The sequence below is a fragment of the Myxocyprinus asiaticus genome, chromosome 12 (assembly GCF_019703515.2).
Source record: "Myxocyprinus asiaticus isolate MX2 ecotype Aquarium Trade chromosome 12, UBuf_Myxa_2, whole genome shotgun sequence".
Taxonomy (NCBI): Eukaryota; Metazoa; Chordata; class Actinopteri; order Cypriniformes; family Catostomidae; genus Myxocyprinus; species Myxocyprinus asiaticus.
The window spans coordinates 10,792,784-10,810,893 of NC_059355.1; the positions used below are offsets into that span (position 1 = coordinate 10,792,784).

At 38.2% G+C, this 18,110-nt stretch overlaps 2 protein-coding genes across 3 annotated transcripts; both read right to left on the bottom strand.

Annotated features, from left to right (window-relative positions):
• Positions 1–3,328: 3,328 nt before the first annotated feature.
• Positions 3,329–7,448, bottom strand: pou4f1 (POU class 4 homeobox 1). The gene is made up of 2 exons (XM_051712977.1): positions 5,928–7,448; positions 3,329–5,613 (listed from the first exon to the last, which is right to left on the bottom strand). The coding sequence occupies exons 1-2, from the start codon at positions 6,048–6,050 to the stop codon at positions 4,633–4,635; spliced, it is 1,104 nt and encodes a 367-aa protein (XP_051568937.1). The 5' UTR covers positions 6,051–7,448; the 3' UTR covers positions 3,329–4,632.
• A 106-nt stretch (positions 7,449–7,554) lies between these two features.
• Positions 7,555–14,655, bottom strand: obi1 (ORC ubiquitin ligase 1). Of its 2 annotated transcripts, XM_051712974.1 has the most exons (6): positions 14,483–14,655; positions 14,053–14,188; positions 13,741–13,832; positions 12,277–12,498; positions 11,827–11,915; positions 7,555–8,999 (listed from the first exon to the last, which is right to left on the bottom strand). In XM_051712974.1, the coding sequence occupies exons 1-6, from the start codon at positions 14,552–14,554 to the stop codon at positions 7,883–7,885; spliced, it is 1,728 nt and encodes a 575-aa protein (XP_051568934.1). In that variant the 5' UTR covers positions 14,555–14,655; the 3' UTR covers positions 7,555–7,882. The 2 variants fall into 2 exon arrangements, with proteins under 2 accessions (XP_051568934.1, XP_051568936.1); XM_051712976.1 differs by lacking the exons at positions 14,053–14,188; positions 14,483–14,655 and having other exon boundaries at positions 13,599–13,747.
• Positions 14,656–18,110: the final 3,455 nt, after the last annotated feature.

Sequence of the window (18,110 nt, forward strand, 5' to 3'; positions counted from 1 at the left end):
AAGACATTGACATTATTGAGACGAACTGAATTAGGTGCATTGCAACGAACTGGTTAGAGAATTTTGTTTCTGTAATAAATTATCTCAAATTAAAGCCAAATAAATCTGCTAAGTGTAGACCAAAAGGGAAGATATCCTGGATAAGCACGAGATGAATGGGATTTGACTTATTCTGTCCGATAAAAATGCAGCATTGGTGCTTCCAAATCAATTTTTCCATTGAAATCAAACTATGTGTTCGTTAATATCCAAAGCAGATGGATTTCTGCAGGGAAGTTACAGTATTTAAAATGTAATTTCCTTTTTATCAAAGTCTGTAATGGCAATGATGCTCGTGATTTGATCCGAAAGATTGGCTTTGCTTTCTTAATGCGAAAACTACATGCACATTACGGTTATTGACTCCTTCATATTGTTTTTATTGTTTTTTGCTTTTTGTTTTACTTGCACATCCATCCACAGGGCGCGTTTCTCTTTTAGTTCTAATGGGTTATAGCTGGTGTTTTTGTTGTTGCTGTTTGTAGCAGCTGAACTTTGCTATTGAGTTGTGTTGAGTTGATGAAGTATCTCTTGATTAATAGATCCATGAGGCAAACCGGATGACATATGGCTCATGAAGCAGCTGGGATCTGTACCTGCGGCATCCCCTCCGGCCATTAACATATTAGAGGCTTTAGTGCAGGCAGAAAGACAGCAGCACCCTAGAGCTGTTTGATATAGACTCGATGCATTACTCTTCAATCTGCGAGGGAGCTGTTCGTGGTGCTGAAATATGGTGCTTGCGTGATGTTCGGTGCCGTGAACTGCAGTAAAAATGTAGTTTAGTGTAAGTTTTGAATGCATATAGAAAGGAGGATCAGCTAAATCTAATTACAGGGCATGCAGAGTCGGAACACAATCAAAGGAAAATGTTCAAACTTTGTGTTGAGGTCAAATATAATGTGTGTCTGTAGCATCGTGCATCTATGAAAACGAAAAAAACGTGATTCGTTTGCTAACATCTAAATTAACTGGTTTTATTCAAGTCGAATATTATTTAAAATGACTGAATCAACCTGACTACATAGGTCAGACAGAAATAGCTCCTTAAGGTCATTTACATTCACAATCCAATTCAATTCCATTTTCATTTTTAAAACTGTCTTTCACGTAAAGAACATGTTTACCTAAAAAAAAAAAAAAAAGTGCTTCATGTGGTGACATCTAAATTAACTGGGGAGGGGGAAAACTCAAAATAATTTAACATCACTGAATCAGTCTGAATACGTCGGTTACACCAGTAAAACTAATTTTAAGTGTTGCAAGTTACCACTTTTTACAGTGAAAGATTCAGTCTCAAAATTTGATTTCAGGACAGACAGGGTAGCCAAATCAAATTTACAATAACAATAAAATTTAATACAATAAAAACGCTTGTCGGTATTGGAATGGTTGATTTATAGCAATTTAGTGGCCGTTGGTGTAAGAAAATAGATTTGTAAAGATTGCATTTAATAAAGCATCTATTTAAAAGTTGGTGTGACTCAGCAACCCTATGGGTGTCGTGCCCAAACTCGCTCAGTGGCACTCATAATGAAAATTTGCATTCACGAGCAATAAAAATACAAATAAAGCACTGCCATTCAAATGATAAGTCATTCTTTAGTCCAAAGAAAATGTCCATTTATACTCACGCAACCGCGTTCTCCTCTTCGTTGCCAAAAGCCAAACAGTTGCAATAAATGTCTTTCTCCAGTAGCACAGCAGCTGCGACCTGCTTTCATCAAGTGCTTCCCTGCAAAACCCCGATAGCTGTCTGAAAATATTGCATTTTATATCAGCAAAGCGCGATTAATATTGCATCACTTACATATAACATATCTTTTTTTTAAAGACAGCAAAATGTAAAGCTCCCTCCCTGGACCCCTGAATTTTCTCTTTTTAGCTACACTGGAAAACATCTGCAATGTCACTGTTTTTTTATGAATAAACAAACTTGTGAAATTAGACCCCTTTCTTTTGTCATTAATGTAAGGAGTGTATTAAAAGACTGCTTTAACGCTCTGCTTTTTTGAACTCCCCTTGACACTGTTTGGAGACGGCCTGGTCTCAGGCTTCATTAAATGTTTATTGTCAGTTCGGAGGGGCAGAACCCATCCTCTGTCCAAAAGCCTTTTGGTTCTGGGAACTAATAATCCTCATATCCGTTTGAGATATCATACGCACACATCGAATGCGCAGAATCGCATAGATTCTGATGGAGTTCTAATGTGATACTCATGTTGCCTCATTTAGCAGACACATGCATGGCCAAAAATTCCATTTGTTTGACACACTAACATCCCATTAGGGCGCGGATAACAATTACTGAGCTTTTTAATTGGTGCCTTGTTGTATTCCGTTTATTAATTTTTCCAAACCACAGAGCATGAATTATTTAATTAACCGTAGTAAGGGTATTTAAATTTAATACCCACGTAAAATCAAGGCCGGAAATGACATGTAGCCTAAGAAAATCATTTGGAAATTATTATTATTATTATTATTATTATTATTATTATTATTAGGTCTCTTAACATATAGCCTATTTCGTTAAGCCGGATACATTTTCTACATTTTCTTTCGCGGTAAAAATTTGGTCTAACAGAATGCAGAACCTCCGACAGTGTGTTACAATCTAGACTAAGAATTACAGACCATGGAAATGAAGCGAAATAAAATGTATAAATAATGCATGCTTTCTGGAGTAATGATGCATATCAAAGATTTGCGCTGATAAGGAATCCAATCAAGTGACTGTAAAAGAAAGAAAGAAAGAAAGAAAGAGTGTATTCTGTGATCTCGCTATATGATATAGCTTATTGGGCCAATTTCTCTTTTGTAAAACGTGCGTGTCTTGGGTTCAATTTTTGCGCTACTAAATTTTCCCAAGTGTGATTTTATTTCATACTAGTGGTCTTTTGGGGGAAAAGTATTTCATTTCGATATTTCATTAAGGCACAAAACATGATGGTCCTTCTGTTTGCCGTTTTTCATACTATATAAGCCTACTCTATATTTCATTCAGGACTTTTTTAGGCTATTAAAAATGAATATGTTTAGTTAATTAGCTGTGAATATGATTTAGTGGATTGTGCTGATAATTTTGATAACCATAATAACCATTAATAAACTGTACATTTCTCCTTGGTGCATAGGTTAACTGTATCTAAATAAGAACAGACTTAATACAGTAACTGAATATGTGTGATAATTACAGGCCTATACTAAGGCCTGACTGTCTATACTGTAGAAAGAGATATGCATCTGCTATCCACCCAAAAAGAGCCGTGACTTTGATTTTCCATCGTTTATTTAGAAGATTGCAGGGACTTGTGCCCCTGCAGCTGGATTTGGCTTACAGAATGGAGAAACGTTTGGATGATAAGATGGTAAAGACAGCAGACTGTTGGACAGGTGCACAGATATGACAGAGTGAGACGTCTCGTGATGCGCACGTGGCCGCTGTTTGTAAACATAATTGTGCACAAAATAAAATCATTACTTACACTTTTCCCCCCGAACAATTAACACGACAAACAACGTTGTGTCTTTATGTGAAAACAGGCATTAAACAGTGACTTACACCAACCACAAAGGTCTACCAGCAGATACTCTATGTAGTGTTTGGTAAAAAAAAAAAAAAAAAAAAAAAAAAAATTATATATATAATTCTCAATGCATAGAATGTTTGCACTGCAAACCAAAGTACACAAAACAACGAAATTATATCTCAGGACAATTTTCCTTTAGAATGCAAGTAGAATCACCTTGATCATGCGAGTAAACTAATATCCACCACTAACATTTTCAAATGAAAAGTCAGAGGGAAATTCCAATTTTGCCAAAAAAAAAAAAAAAAAAAAAAAAAAAAAGGGAAATTTTGCTCGGTGAGCAAGTGTCATTAGTATATATACAAAAGCATTTAATATATCTAACCAATCTAAATAACAGTAGATTTCAGTGCAATTTCAACAAGCGGTGGTTGCCACCTTTATTTCCCACTCTTACATTAAAAGGGACTCTGTATACTTTCGTTCTCTCTCTCCATTTTTAGTTCTGACCTTTGAAACATCGAATGATAACATCTTACTGGATGATAAACGGGATCTGCTTTTAACACTTTTAATAATCAAAAATATAGCAGTTCCCTATTACGAATGAATAAATACACAAATATGCTGAAAATAAATAAATTGATTAATAATAAATAAATAAATAAATTAGGATAGAATTAAACTATGAGGTAATCCATCAATGGCTATTTTCATCATTCCGAATAACATCATAACGTCATTGGGGCAAAAACAAATCTTGCTCAAATAAAGCTGGATTTATTTATCTAATTTCACAATGATATTTGAAATATTTACCAGTTTACCAGGTGTTCGTCTGGATTACCTGTTATTTGCATACTTCACATTCACTTCAGTACAGTGTAAATAACAAGGAGTTTTCATAAAATAAAACAGTAATCATATTTGTCATGATGAGCACACGGATTTGAATACCAGCAGAGCCAAAGCGATATTCCTTGGTCCCCAAAACGCAGTCCAACATTTTTCTCTCTCTCTCTCTCTCTCTCTCTCTCTCACTCTCTCTCGAAGTAGTCAATCAGTGAGCTGCAGAAAATTTCAACCTCTTTTGTTTTTGTCTTTGGTTGCAAAACCATACTCGCACCACATTCTTTTTAAGGTCCAATTTCTCAGCAATAGCCGCGATTTTCTCCGAAGACGGCCGAGGCTGGACCGCGAAATAAGCCTCCAGAGATCGTTTCTCCGGAGCGGCTATGGAGGTCCGCTTGCGCTTCTTCTCGCTCCCGTTGAAAATGTCGGGTTTGCTCATTTTCTCCCGCTGGGCGCCCTCGGCCTCTTCCAACCACGCCTGAAGGATGGGTTTGAGCGCGATCATGTTGTTGTGCGACAGAGTAAGCGACTCGAACCGACAAATGGTACTTTGGCTCAGTGAGCCCACGCCCGGGATCTTCAGGTTGGCCAGGGCGCCCCCCACATCCGCCTGAGTCACCCCGAGTTTGATCCTCCTCTGTTTGAAACGCTCCGCGAACGCCTCCAGCTCCCTCGGGTCCGTGTCCGAGTCGTTAATAGAGGGCAGTCCGTTGTTAGTGAGTCCCGGTGCGCCCTGATGCGCACCGCCGTGGTGGCCCGGTAAGAGCCCGTGGTGGGTGAGCGGCGAGTTCATGTTCATAGCAGCCTGGTGGGACAGGTGGGTCAAGCCGTGCATGTGGGAGTGCGGGTGGGCCGACGTGGAGATCAAACCCCCGCCGCCGCCCCCTCCGCCGCCTCCGCCGGCCCCTTCGTGCGAACTGGGCATCAAGGTGAGCGACGGAGAGCTGATGTGGTCCATAAGGTCGGGCGGCTCCAGGTTCTGATGGTGGTGATGGTGGTGATGATGGTGGTGGTGGGCGAGTGGCACGGTGGACGTGGACGAGCATGGCACAGTGTTCATCGTGTGGTACGTGGCGTCGGGCTTGAAAGGGTGACTCTTACCCTGGGACACGGCGATGTCCACGGCCGCCAGAGCTTCGGCGCGGGCCAGGAGCGTCTCATCTAAGCTGGCGAAGATGTTGCTCTGCAGCTGCGGTGAGAGAGAGAGAGAGAGAGAGAGATAGAGTGAGATATGTCAGCTAGGGAACAGTGTCAACACAAAACACAGAGAATATTCCTTTTAGAGGCTTCCAGTCAAAAAAATTTAATACAAAAAAGGCTGACAAGATTTTGTGGGCATGCCTTCAGAAAAGATCACAGACGTGCAGATGATGGCTGTGGAATACATGAAAAAAACATTAAGGCAGTGTGTGCCTCGCAGCGCTCCTTATTATTGTGCGCTCCTCATGCACAGAGGAGAAACCAGGAGACGTAGAAGAAGAGAGAAGTTCCATGCTCGTTTACCTGTGGAGTTTGTAGGCAGGCTCTCCTGATCGCTTCCGAGCTCGAGTGCAGAGTTGTGTACTTGTGCTCAGGTAAAGTGGGGTGCATGGCGAAATGAGGCTGTTTGCTGTTCATGGACATCATGTTTGCGAGGGATCCGGTTCAGATAAAGTGCACAAAAAGGCTTGGAGAACACAAACAAAACAAATCCAGTCTCCTCGTCCTCTTCTGGTGTCCTCAAGCAGTTAGGCGGATGCAGAGGCTGTTGGCTGCGGAGATGCCTGCAGTGGCTCTGTCTGTTTAGCTCTGCTGTGTGTGGATGAGGAGCGCGCTTACACCTGAGTCTCTCACATCTCGTCCGGCAGACTCGCCTATTCTCGCGAGACGAGCGCGATTGACTCTCTTCTCCTCTTGCCTCTCCCTCTTTCTCCTCTCGTTTCAGCTCATGTCCCCTCAAACTGCAAACCGGCCCAGCTTAATAAAGCTAGGGGGACTTTTACACCTGTGGATTCGGCGCGCATGCGTGCTGCCTGGATTTATACAGCTTGTTATATTGTAGCAATTACATATTAAACAGTTACAATATAACCACTAACGTTCGATATGCAAATGTGGGTTGTATGAGTGACGACAGAACGCTTGACGGAAATAATTTTCAAATAATTGTTTGTCTGTTTTAAAGCACGTTACATAAAATACATAAAATATCATATAGGATATCATAGCTTGGCACGTTTTATAATACGTAACTGTATAAATACATAAATAATTACAAGTGAATACATAAAACTCAGTTTATGAAGAAATACATTTAATACAAGTCTTTATAATTTCATTTTTATTCCCATAAAGTGCAAACGAAAACCGTTCAAACAGGCATACATTTTATAAAGATTCTCAAATGAATTATTTTTGAAATGTTTCAATTTATATATCAAAACAATGCGTATTCGTGTGCGCATTCGTTTATTTCCGTTTCAGAAGTTGCATGCTTGAATATTTAAATATCAGTCATGTTTATTCAAGTCCTGGTGGCACCGCCTTGATTGATCACGCAACTTTTAACTATCATGTATATTTCACTAAACTCTAATCACCGCATGAATGTTTAATTGCCTAACCGTTTCCAGCTGGAGCTAATGAAGTGTCAATTCACTAGGCTTCATTAATTCCTAAAAAGACTGTGCATGATGTGGATATTGAATGGATCTGTTTAGTATTCTGGTGATGACGCAATAATAATTCACCACCAAACCAGACAGACATTGTGTTTGTATGCACTATTATTAAAATTACTATGATTACTGTCGTTGTTACAACATTATATCATCAAACTACTTGAAAAGTCCACTATCAAATTCATGAAAAATATTTAGAGAACATCCCAGTACAACTTAACTTCAAAAAGCATTTATAATATTTTTCCTTTATTGTATTACATGCATTTCATGACATTTGCCAACTTTTACTTTTCTATTTGTACTTTTCTTATTACATTTTAATTATTTGTTTATATTTATTTATTTGATTGTAAATTTAATTCGGCATTGGCATTTCTATCACAAGCTCACATACCCTCCGTAGTTCCCTTGCGATCCCCCTGGTTGGAAAATCCTGTCTTAAAAAATAGGAAATGATATTCAAACTCTCTGCTCAATTTGTATTTATTGTTTTAACAGTTTAAATTCAGATTTTAGTCATGGTGACAGCCTTAGAATGGCACATAAATCTGTAACACATCCAAAGCATTCAAATTCAAGAGAAAAGTATTAACACCTTAAACTCTTAGGACACCGAAGCTGTTTTTGTAATATACAGTAACATCATCCAGCACACACTGCTGTCATCATAATGAACAGTGAGGCAAATTCATATGAGCCCTGAGGGAAAAGGCTGTAAAATCTAGTTAACTTTCACTAAAAAGTTGCCACTGAATCAGATCAAAATGGAGAAAAATATTTCAAATATTTCTGCTTCTACTTGAGTTTGGACAGTTTGGAGGGGCTGGAGATGGCCAATCCTGAGGGATACTTGCGTTTGGTGGACTGCCCAGGATTTTCCATCAGGGCTTCAACTCTCTCGCTGCACTCAACAAATGAAACTTTCTCCTCAGAAGCCGTAGCAGCATCATGATGTGCGCTGTGGGTGTTCTCCTGTGTCTGTAATGTGGTCTGGTGCTCTCTTGCAGGTCCAGGATCAGCCAAGAGGTTGCTAGAAAAATCCAGTACTGGAATTTGGGAGGCATCAAAATCTGGCGACTGTGAAGTTGACGCAAGGGGAAGTTGAGCTATCAGACTGCCAGAGCTCTCGCCTTCAGACATCATAGAGTCCAGCTCTGAGATCTTGTCCAGGTATGCTGCATCCATACAAGCTTCACTGTTGCCCTTTGAGTCCTCAGTTGAAGAAGTGGTCCCGGGTTGCTTGAAGTTCTCTCTGTTTTCATCCAGGTGGGGCAGCTCGGGTCTGTGGTCCATCCAGCCCCCACACGACACCTCTTTGTCTGAGTTCACAGCGGTGTTCTGATTGAAACGATCGCCCTTGTTGACTTGGAAGGTTCCTGGGCTTTGGTTGGCTGAGTGTGAGCTGGTCGAGCCTTGACATTCATCAAAACTGAGTCTTCTCAGGTAAGTGAGAGGTTTGAGACCTAACTTTCTGTCACTACAAACTGCAGGACTCTTCAAGCTCAGAGATCTGAGAGCCGAGGAAGGCGAAGAGGGAACATCCTTGAGTCCATCCTTCAGTGGAGTCAAAGTCCCTCCTAAAAAACCTACCCTTTGGCACACATCAGATGTTGTCAAGAGGCTCCCGTGGTTGTTGGGGAGCTCAGTACACTTGCTGTCCAAGTCTGTACAAACAGAAGTCTCCTCCATTTCACTCAGGCTCCTCCGCATCAGGGCGATTCTTTCAACCCCTCCGTTTTGTGTCCCCTCAGAGGTGGCGTTTTCTTCAGATGGAAAGTTAGCCCTCTGGTTCTGGGCTTCAAGCTCTTCAATGTATTTATCGCTGCGCTCCAGAGCTCTTTTCAGCTGGGCCACATCCCGCTCATACTGCTGAATTTTAGCCTCGAGTGCTGCAACCGTATACCTGCCGAACCTCAATGTGAAACATAGACAAGCCATGTAAAAACACTAAAAATTTATCTGTACATACATATATTGGGTTCCAAAAGTCTGAGACCACTAGTGAAAATGAAAAAATGAAGCATATATCACAAAACTTTCCATTACAAATAATATTATTTGCATAACATTTTGAGTGAAAAGTTGAATTGAAAAAAATTACTAAAATCTAAAAATTAGATTTGGCATCTCCCATTTTTGCTTTAATGACTGAAAACACAAGTTTTGCCAAATCTGACATGCATCCCAACATGATTTGAGAATGTTCCAAAGACCATCTTGTGTTTTAGGAAATCTGAACTTTTGCCATGGTCAAAGAGTATGTTTACATGCACATCAATTCGCAGATAACTATGTAAAATAAAAATAAAAAAACAAGAAACCAGCGTTTACGTTAGTACTGGGTAAAAAGTATTGGTTCTCGATATCAATTATTAAATCCCAAATTCGATCTTTTACTATATGCGCAATTCTCTACAATGCAAATAAATCACTCTCACATGAGCCAAATTCTGCACTATGTAACTAAAATGTCTGTGATTAGCCACTGGCTGGTAGATGTCCAGATTTCACTCACTAGAGATTGAGTAGTATATTGGCAAAGAAGTTCAGCGTCCTTTCACTGCGTGTTAAGAGTTAAAGTTTGATTTGACTCTTTTCGTGGAATGTGTGTCCAAAGACGAGATACATGTAATCCACTTCAATGTCTCTTTTAATACCCTCTGTTCTTAACAATCAACTGTTTTAATTAACATTTAATTCTAATCATGAATAGCACGGATTAGGTAAAGAAGCCATTTGAATTCTTTTTTGTTGATATGCGCTCAATTACAGGCGCTCTTCACAGAATTGCCGGTTTTCTTAAAGAGACAGTACCTATTTTTAGCACATTCTACAAAGCAATGTAAATAGTATAAATTATGCATTAAACAATAAACATGTAATGAATTATATGCAATATAACATCACATTTATTGGTGGAATACATGAATTTGTAAATTTTTAAAAAGCTAAAATAAGAAATAAAATTTGTTAAATTGATATTTTCGTTATGTACCTAGTTAGAAAGTCCACTGTATAATTAACAGCATTAGCTGGGAGAGAATTTCTTTGATATGCAACCAAAATGGACATTGTTACAGAAATATACACATTTGAATCAATATCGAAATAAAATTGAATCGAGAGCTTGTGAATAGGAATCAAATCGAAATGAGAAACCTGTATCAATATCCAGCCCCAGTTAACATGAAATTTGAAATCATTGGATTATTCTCTACTTATGACGTCAAAACATAACCAGGCATGCAAACTACACTTAAGAACCAGTGAAAATGGCAGTAAAGGTCTTTATATGCAATCCAAAACTGGGCCAAAGGCCAAAAATCAATGTGTGCTAATCAGTTTTTGCTTAAAGGAATAGTTCACCCAAAAATGAAAATTTGCTGATAATTTACTCACCGTCAGGCCATCAAAGATGTATCGGAGTTTCTTTCTTCATCAAAACAGAATTTAAGACTTTTAGGATTTCATTTCAGGCCTCCTCCTCTAAACAATGCAAGTGAATGTACTCCATTATTTGATGGTCCAAAATGCATATTTAGGGTGCATCAAAATAATCCACACAACTCCAGTCGACAAATAAAGTTCTTCTAAAAATAATCAACCATTTGGGTTCAGAAACAAAACAATACTTACATATTTTTTTAACTACAAATGTTCACTTCGGTACATCTCTGTGACCTGAGCTCATGAGAGGGATGACATAAGCTCATTGGTAAGGTCACGCGTCACGTGGAGGAGGAGTCAGGAAGCGCGTCATTGTTTACATTGTTTTTTTTATTATTATTATTATTTGGAAATGATATATTTTTTAAATTTTATATTGTTTTTAAATTGTTTTGGACTGTTTTAGTTTGTGAACGGCACAAGTTTCTCTTGTAAACAATGACGCGCTTCCTGACTCCTCCACGTGATGCGTGACCTTACCAACGAGCTTACGTCATCCCTCTCGTGAGCGCGCGTCACAGAGATGTACAGAAGCAAATATTTGTAGTTAAAAAGTATAAGTATTGTTTTGTTTCTTAAAATAATCAATCGTTTGCATTCAGAAGAACTTTATTTGTCGACTGGAGTCGTGTGGATTATTTTGATGCACCCTAAATATGCATTTTGGACCGTCAAAAAATGGAGGACATTCACTTGCATTGTTTAGAGGAGGAGGCCTGAAATGAAATCCTAAAAGTCTTAAATTCTGTTTTGATGAAGAAAGAAACTCAGATACATCTTGGATGGCCTGAGGGTGAGTAAATTATCAGCAAATTTTCATTTTTGGGTGAACTATTCCTTTAAATAATTTATGACCAATCCCTGATAAAGGAGTCCTGTTTAAAGCATTTACCTGAACTTAGAAGTTGTCAGCTTATTAATTATAAGATTGTGCATGTAAATGTGCTCAGTGTCACAAATATGCTTACATTTAATTAATGAACAAGACAAAATGCAATATCTAAAATATTTCTTCTCCATTATACAGCACAGATTTTCATTGTTTAAAATTGTCCCAAATCCTGAACATTTCTTTACAATCAAGTAAAAAAAAACAAAAAAAAAACAAATATATATATATATATATAAATATATAAAATTGTTTTTTTTTTTTTTACAAAATCTGAATTTCAATGTGGTCTCAAACATTGGACCCCACTGTATATTATTGTTACTGCATAATTATACACTGTAAATACAGCAGCAAATCATGTACCAAAAATTATGAAAACAGTACATACTATTGTGCTTACTTTTGGGGAGACCTGCTGTCCACTTCAGCTTTTAAACGCACATTTTCCTGGATTAGGTCAAAATTCTGGGAGCGCAGTGTCTTGTTTGCCTGAAGGAGAGAAACATGTTTGCTTTTAGAATGGCAGCCGTTGTATTTTTGAGCAATTCATGGACTTGCTGTGCAAAGAGCACAAATAACAAAAAAAAATTTCCCCTTACAGTCAGGTAGAATTCACATACTGTATAGAAAAAAGATGGGACTATACATTTCTCCTTAGGGATCAATAAAGTATGTCTATGTATCGACCAATTAAGTCATCAATTACCCCATGAAATCAAAATTTGTTATCCTTTTCACTATTTAACAAATGTCCCCACCCTCAACTTGGTTTCAATGCTTAAATGATGGCTTATGTCATTTTTGATCAACGTCAATTCTAAATATTTTTTAAGAGCAATCACAATCATACCTCTTTCAGCCTGTCGAGATCCTGTTTGACCTTTCTGTACAAGTCACTGGCAGCTCGTAGCTTATTCGCCGACTCCTCCAGAACTCTCGGGTCAACAGTGCTGGTTTCACTCATTGGAACCAAGACAGTGCTGGGTTCCAAAGCCGTCTTAAGTTGCATCTCAAGGCTCAGGTTTTTGCTTTTCAACTCTTCGTTCTCTTTCAAGAGGGTTTCGATTTCATTCTGAAAGACAGATTATTCATAAGTTCCATCAAGGAATCTTACCGGCTTTCATGGCATAGCTAGGTAAATTTCATACAGACAAGAGAATTCAAACATGTTTTAATGATCGCGTTAAATCAAAATTGGGGTTTTGTAGCTTTTAGTTTAAGGGATAGTTCACCCAAAGATGAACTCATCCTCATGCCACCCCAGATGTGTATGACTTTCTTTCTTCTGCAGAACACAAACAAAGATTTTTAGTAGAATATTTCAGCTCTGTTCATCCATACAATGCAAGTGAATGTTGACGAAAACTTTGAAGCTCAAAAAAGCACATAAAGGCAGCATAAAAGTAATCCATACAACTCCAGTGCTTTAATCCATGTCTTCAGAAGTGATATGATAGGTGTCGGTGAGAAAAAGATCAATATTTAAGTCCTTTTTTTTTTTTTTTTTTACAATAAAACTACACTTTCACCAGTCCTCCTAAGAGCTCTCTTCTCTCTTAAGAGTTGTTCTTCTTTTGCTGATTGGCATTCTTCATGCATATCACCACTTACTTGGCAGGGAGGATGATTTATAGTAAAAAGGGCTTTTAATAGTGATCTGCTTCTCACCCAACCCTATCATACCACTTCTGAAGACATGGATTAAACCACTGGAGTCGTCTGGATTACTTTTATGCTGCCTTTATGTGCTTTCTGGAGCTTCAAAGTTATGGTCACCATTCACTTGCATTATATGGACCTACAGAGCTGAGATATTCTTCAAAAAATCTTTATTCGTGTTCAGCAGAAGAAAAAAAAGACATCTGGGTTGGCATGATAATTTTCATTTTTGGGTGAAATATCCCTTTAAGGTCTGACTGGTATATGCCAGTGTACTCCTAGTGGACAAAATAATTTTGATCTAAAAGAATGTTCTCTAGAAGTGGCAATCTGGTCAACTGATGAGTTAAAAAAAAGTGTTAAAACTAATGGTTAATATTATTTCCTGTTCATTCGTCATATTGAATACAATGTGGTTCATGTAGTAATTCAGCCAGGCTTTCTGTGCACAGTATACAAACAACATACTGCAAGAATAGTAATAGTATAGAAGTGTGCTATTCCAAACATTACCTTGGCTTTGTTGGCTTTAACTGAAAGGATGAGACATTCGATATATCCCACTCCAACTCCCCGGTTTAATAGGAAATACAAAAACATAGGAAAGAAAATTGTGTTTGTCAAACCATTTTATAGGGTATTTAAGAAAGAGTACCTCATATTCTCGCAAAAGCAATTCCCCTCGAGTTTTTCGTAGGCGTCTCTTAACAGAAAGGCTCTCATTGGTCTCGCAGTCAGTTGTTGCTCCTGCGAGTATATGTGTAAACACACGCAAACAGATAAAGATTTAAACCATTCACACTCATCTCAACTGGAATTAGCATACACTCATGTCAAATGCCACAGTGTTGGCATAGATGCACAAATAAACATTCTACATCTAAATTACAGCTCTATATTCCAACAGGAACAATGCATATGCAATAAAAACAATATACAGTAATATTATGAGTTCTGTTTCAATTACCAATGATCTCTCTGCAGGGGTTTTCTGGGGTGATGGCAACTCTGCATGTGGGACACTGGCTGCTTTTCTCCAGCCAAACTTTGATACAGTTGGAGCAGAAAACATGGTTGTTGCAACAAATGACAGGCTGACGCACCTTTGATGCAAAAGAGCAAACCAGCAGGTAAATTCAACGTCACTATCATTAGATGTAGAAACAAACCAAGTAAACGCTTAATAGTAGGACTGTCTTGGAGCTAGCGAACCCAGTTTATGCATTAACTTTCTGATATTAGCATCTCAGTAAACCAATTAATGTGAAAAGTGTTGTGTATTGCGTTATATTGATAGTTAAATTCTAGACTGAGATGCAACAACGTTCTAACAAGTCCACGCGTATTGCACAATTTGGTTTCATTCTAGCCGTGTATAACTGTAAAATAAAAGTTACCTTTCCGAGGCAAATCTGGCAGGATATCGGTAACGTGAGAGAAAGAGTGACGTTTTGAACGCTTTGAGCCATGATTGATGTGTAAAATAAAGTCCTTACATGAATTAAGTGTGAAACATGTTGATTCGAAACTCCCTCCAGGATAAACAAAGTAAAGCGAGCGAGAAGCTCAAGGACTACGGCAAGTGTAGAGTAATAAACTTTATGAAAACGCCTTTCATAGTGGACAGATTCAGAGTTTGTAATTATAGCTTTTATGAAGTGTATTTATTTAGTTATTTAGTTATTTATTATTAGTGTCTTGTACTCGTGGAGATAGGTTAAGGTTATTTCAAGATTAAAATCAAATTTAATTGTAGTATTGGTCCTTTAATACAGTACTTTATTAAGATCATGTCAAAATCTGTCATTTATACTGCTCAAAATGAATCTTAATATACATACATAACATCAGTAACCTATAACAATAAAAACAACAAATAATAATAAGTTAGTTATAATAAATACATCAATTAAAAATTAATAATGGATCATAAATTAATAATTAAGTTATAATTTAATATGAATATTATACAAATAAGAGCACTTGATAAAGAAATAAAATAAAATTTTAGGGTAGAAAAAAAAAATCTGATGAGGAATATATATATCACAACTTTAAAGCCACCTGCCTAATATTGTGTAGGTCCCCTTGTGCTGCCAAAAGAGCACCGACCCACATCTCACCACAATTGTACAGAGTGGTTATCTGAGTTACCGTAGACTTTGTCAGTTCAAACCAGTCTGTCCATTCTCTGTTGACCTCTCTCATCAACAAGGCATTTCCGTCCACAGAACTGGCGCTCACTGGATGTTTTTTTTTTAATTATTTGTTTTTGTCACCATTCGGAGTAAATTCTAGAGACTTCTGTGTGTGAAAATCCCAGGAGATCAGCAGTTACTGAAATACTCAAACCAGCCCATCTGGCATCATCCATGCGATTATCTAATCAGCCAATCGTGTGGCAGCAGTGCAGTGCATAAAATCATGTGATCTCAATGATTTGGACCGTGGCATGATTGTTGGTGCCAGATGGGCTGGTTTAAGTATTTCTGTAACTGCTGATCACATGGGATTTTCACGCACAACATTCTCTAGAATTATTAAAATATCCAGTGAGGGAGAGTTCTGTGAATGGATACGTCTTGTTGATGAGAGAGGTCAACAGAGAATTGGTTCGAACTGACAGAGTCTACGGTAACTCAGATAACCGCTCTGTGCAATTGTGGTGAGAAGAATAGCATCTCAGAATGCTATTCTGAGATGCGGATTGGTGCTGTTTTGGCGGCACAAGGGGAACCTACACAATATTGGGCAGGTGGTATAATGTTGTGGCTGATCGGTGTATATATTTATATATTTTTAACAGCCTAACTTATATGCCCCTCCCCCCCCCCCTTTGGCACGGAGAAAACAATGGCTGTGTTTTTCAAAAACTATTTGAAATGTGGACTCATCAGACCAAAAAACACAGTTCCACTGTGATACTTTCCATCTAAGATGAGACTGAGCCCAGAGAAGTCAGCAGCGCTTCTGGACAGTGTTGATGTAGGGCTTCTGCATTGCATAATAAAGTCTTAACTTCCATCTGTGGATGCAGCGGCGAGTGGTGTTGACTAACAAAGGTTTACTAAAGTAATCCCAAGCCCATGTTCATGATATCCATTACAGATGAATGATGTTTTTTAAGACATCTGAGGGATCAGAGATCACGCACATTCAGAAGTGGTTTTCGTTTTGCCCTTTACGCACCGAGATTTGACCAGATTCCTTGAATCTTTTAAATATATTGTGCACTGTAGAGGGTGAAATGCCAAAAATCCTTCCAATTTGTCTTTGGGGAACATTGTTCTCAAAGTGCTGGATTATTTGCTGAAGCATCTGTTGGCAAATTTACAAGTCTCGAATGATCTTTGCTGTTGAAGGACTAGGCTGTTTTTGGAGGCTCCTTATACAGTGTGTATATATATATATATATATATATATATATGAGCAAAATTACCTGCCACTGCGCATGAAACACCCACATTTGGCAGATGCGGGTGCTAATTTCATACCCTGTTCTCTATTGACCCCCGCCTGTACATTCAGGGACTCACCTGATTGGTATCCCTAGGTCTACAGTAAACATACATGAAGTCAATGGTATGTCTTCATTTTGTTAGGTATGTATACTATGACACGATTGCCTCACCTGTTTAACATCTCGTTTCACATTGCCTTGTTATTTTAACCCGTCAAATTGTTATTAGTCTTAAATTGCCCCTGTCTCAACTTTTTTGGAGCGTGTTGCAATCATCTGATTTGAAATTACTGTACATAAAAAAACAATGATATTCACAAGGTAAAACATCATATAATGTGTAGTTGTAGTGTTTTCAATATAGCATTGGGTGAATATAATTTACAAATCACTCCTTTTTGTTTTTATTAGCATTTTTCATACTGTCCCTACTTTTTTGGAATTGGGGTTGTAATACTGATCAAATATGGTGCCGATTTATAATCAGTCTTGATTCTGTGGAATAGTTTAATTTATGTACTTGTATGACTTTGTTCTGCCAATCATGAATGTATTCTTCCTGGTTTGTTCTTTCTGTCTGTTTCAGTTTTGCCAGTCTGAACTGGATGGAAGAATTTAGTTGATATTTCTCCACTAAATACTGCATAAGGTCACTCTCTGGATGTCCTGCCCTGTGTGTAAAGGCACAGTGATGGTATTTATCTGGAGGTGTGTCTGACAAATGGAACCAGAACTTAGCTGCTCTCTTCTGGATTTCAGTGAGGAGAGGGAACCGGCCCAGTTCTGCTCTACAACCCAGACTTGGAGCATTTCTGTGAATTCCCAGGATGTTTTTGCAGAATTCTTGGTGGAAAATTTCAACAGGGCTTTTATCCCAGGATTCATAATTTAATATATATTCTGGGCCCCACCTTTAACAGCCATATAGAAGTATAGGTTTGATGATGCTGTTGAAGACTTTCAGCCACAGTTTAATGGGGGGGGGGTTTAGATTTAAATGATGATTTTCTCATACTATAATATGTCCTACGGGCTTTGTCAGCCAGATCTTTTATTGCGAAATCAAATTGTCCTGAAGCAGAGATTGTAAGCCCCAAATAATTATAGCAGTTGGCACGATGAAGGATTGTTCCCCCGATTATAAAAATATATTTAATGTTCATAATGCAATTTTTTGTCTGACAAATCATGACTTTGGACTTCTCCATGTTTATTGGTAAGGCCCAATCACTGCTATATTTTTCTAAAATCGAGAGGTTTTCCTGTAGTCCCTCTTCATTAGGTAACAGCAGCAGGAGGTCGTCAGTGTAAAGGAGGCATTTGATTTCTCTGCCATCTAAGATCAGTCCAGGGCAAGGTGACTTTTTAAGGGTTGTTGCCAATTCATTTATCTAAATATTAAATAGAGTTGGGCTGAGGCTGCAGCCTTGACGAACTCCCTTGGTCTGATTGAAATAATTGGTTATTTTGTCATTTATCTTAACAAAGCATGTATTGTCGCTGTACATGTCTTTTATGATAACATATGTCTTTCCTCGTATTCCACTCTGGATGAGATTAAGGAA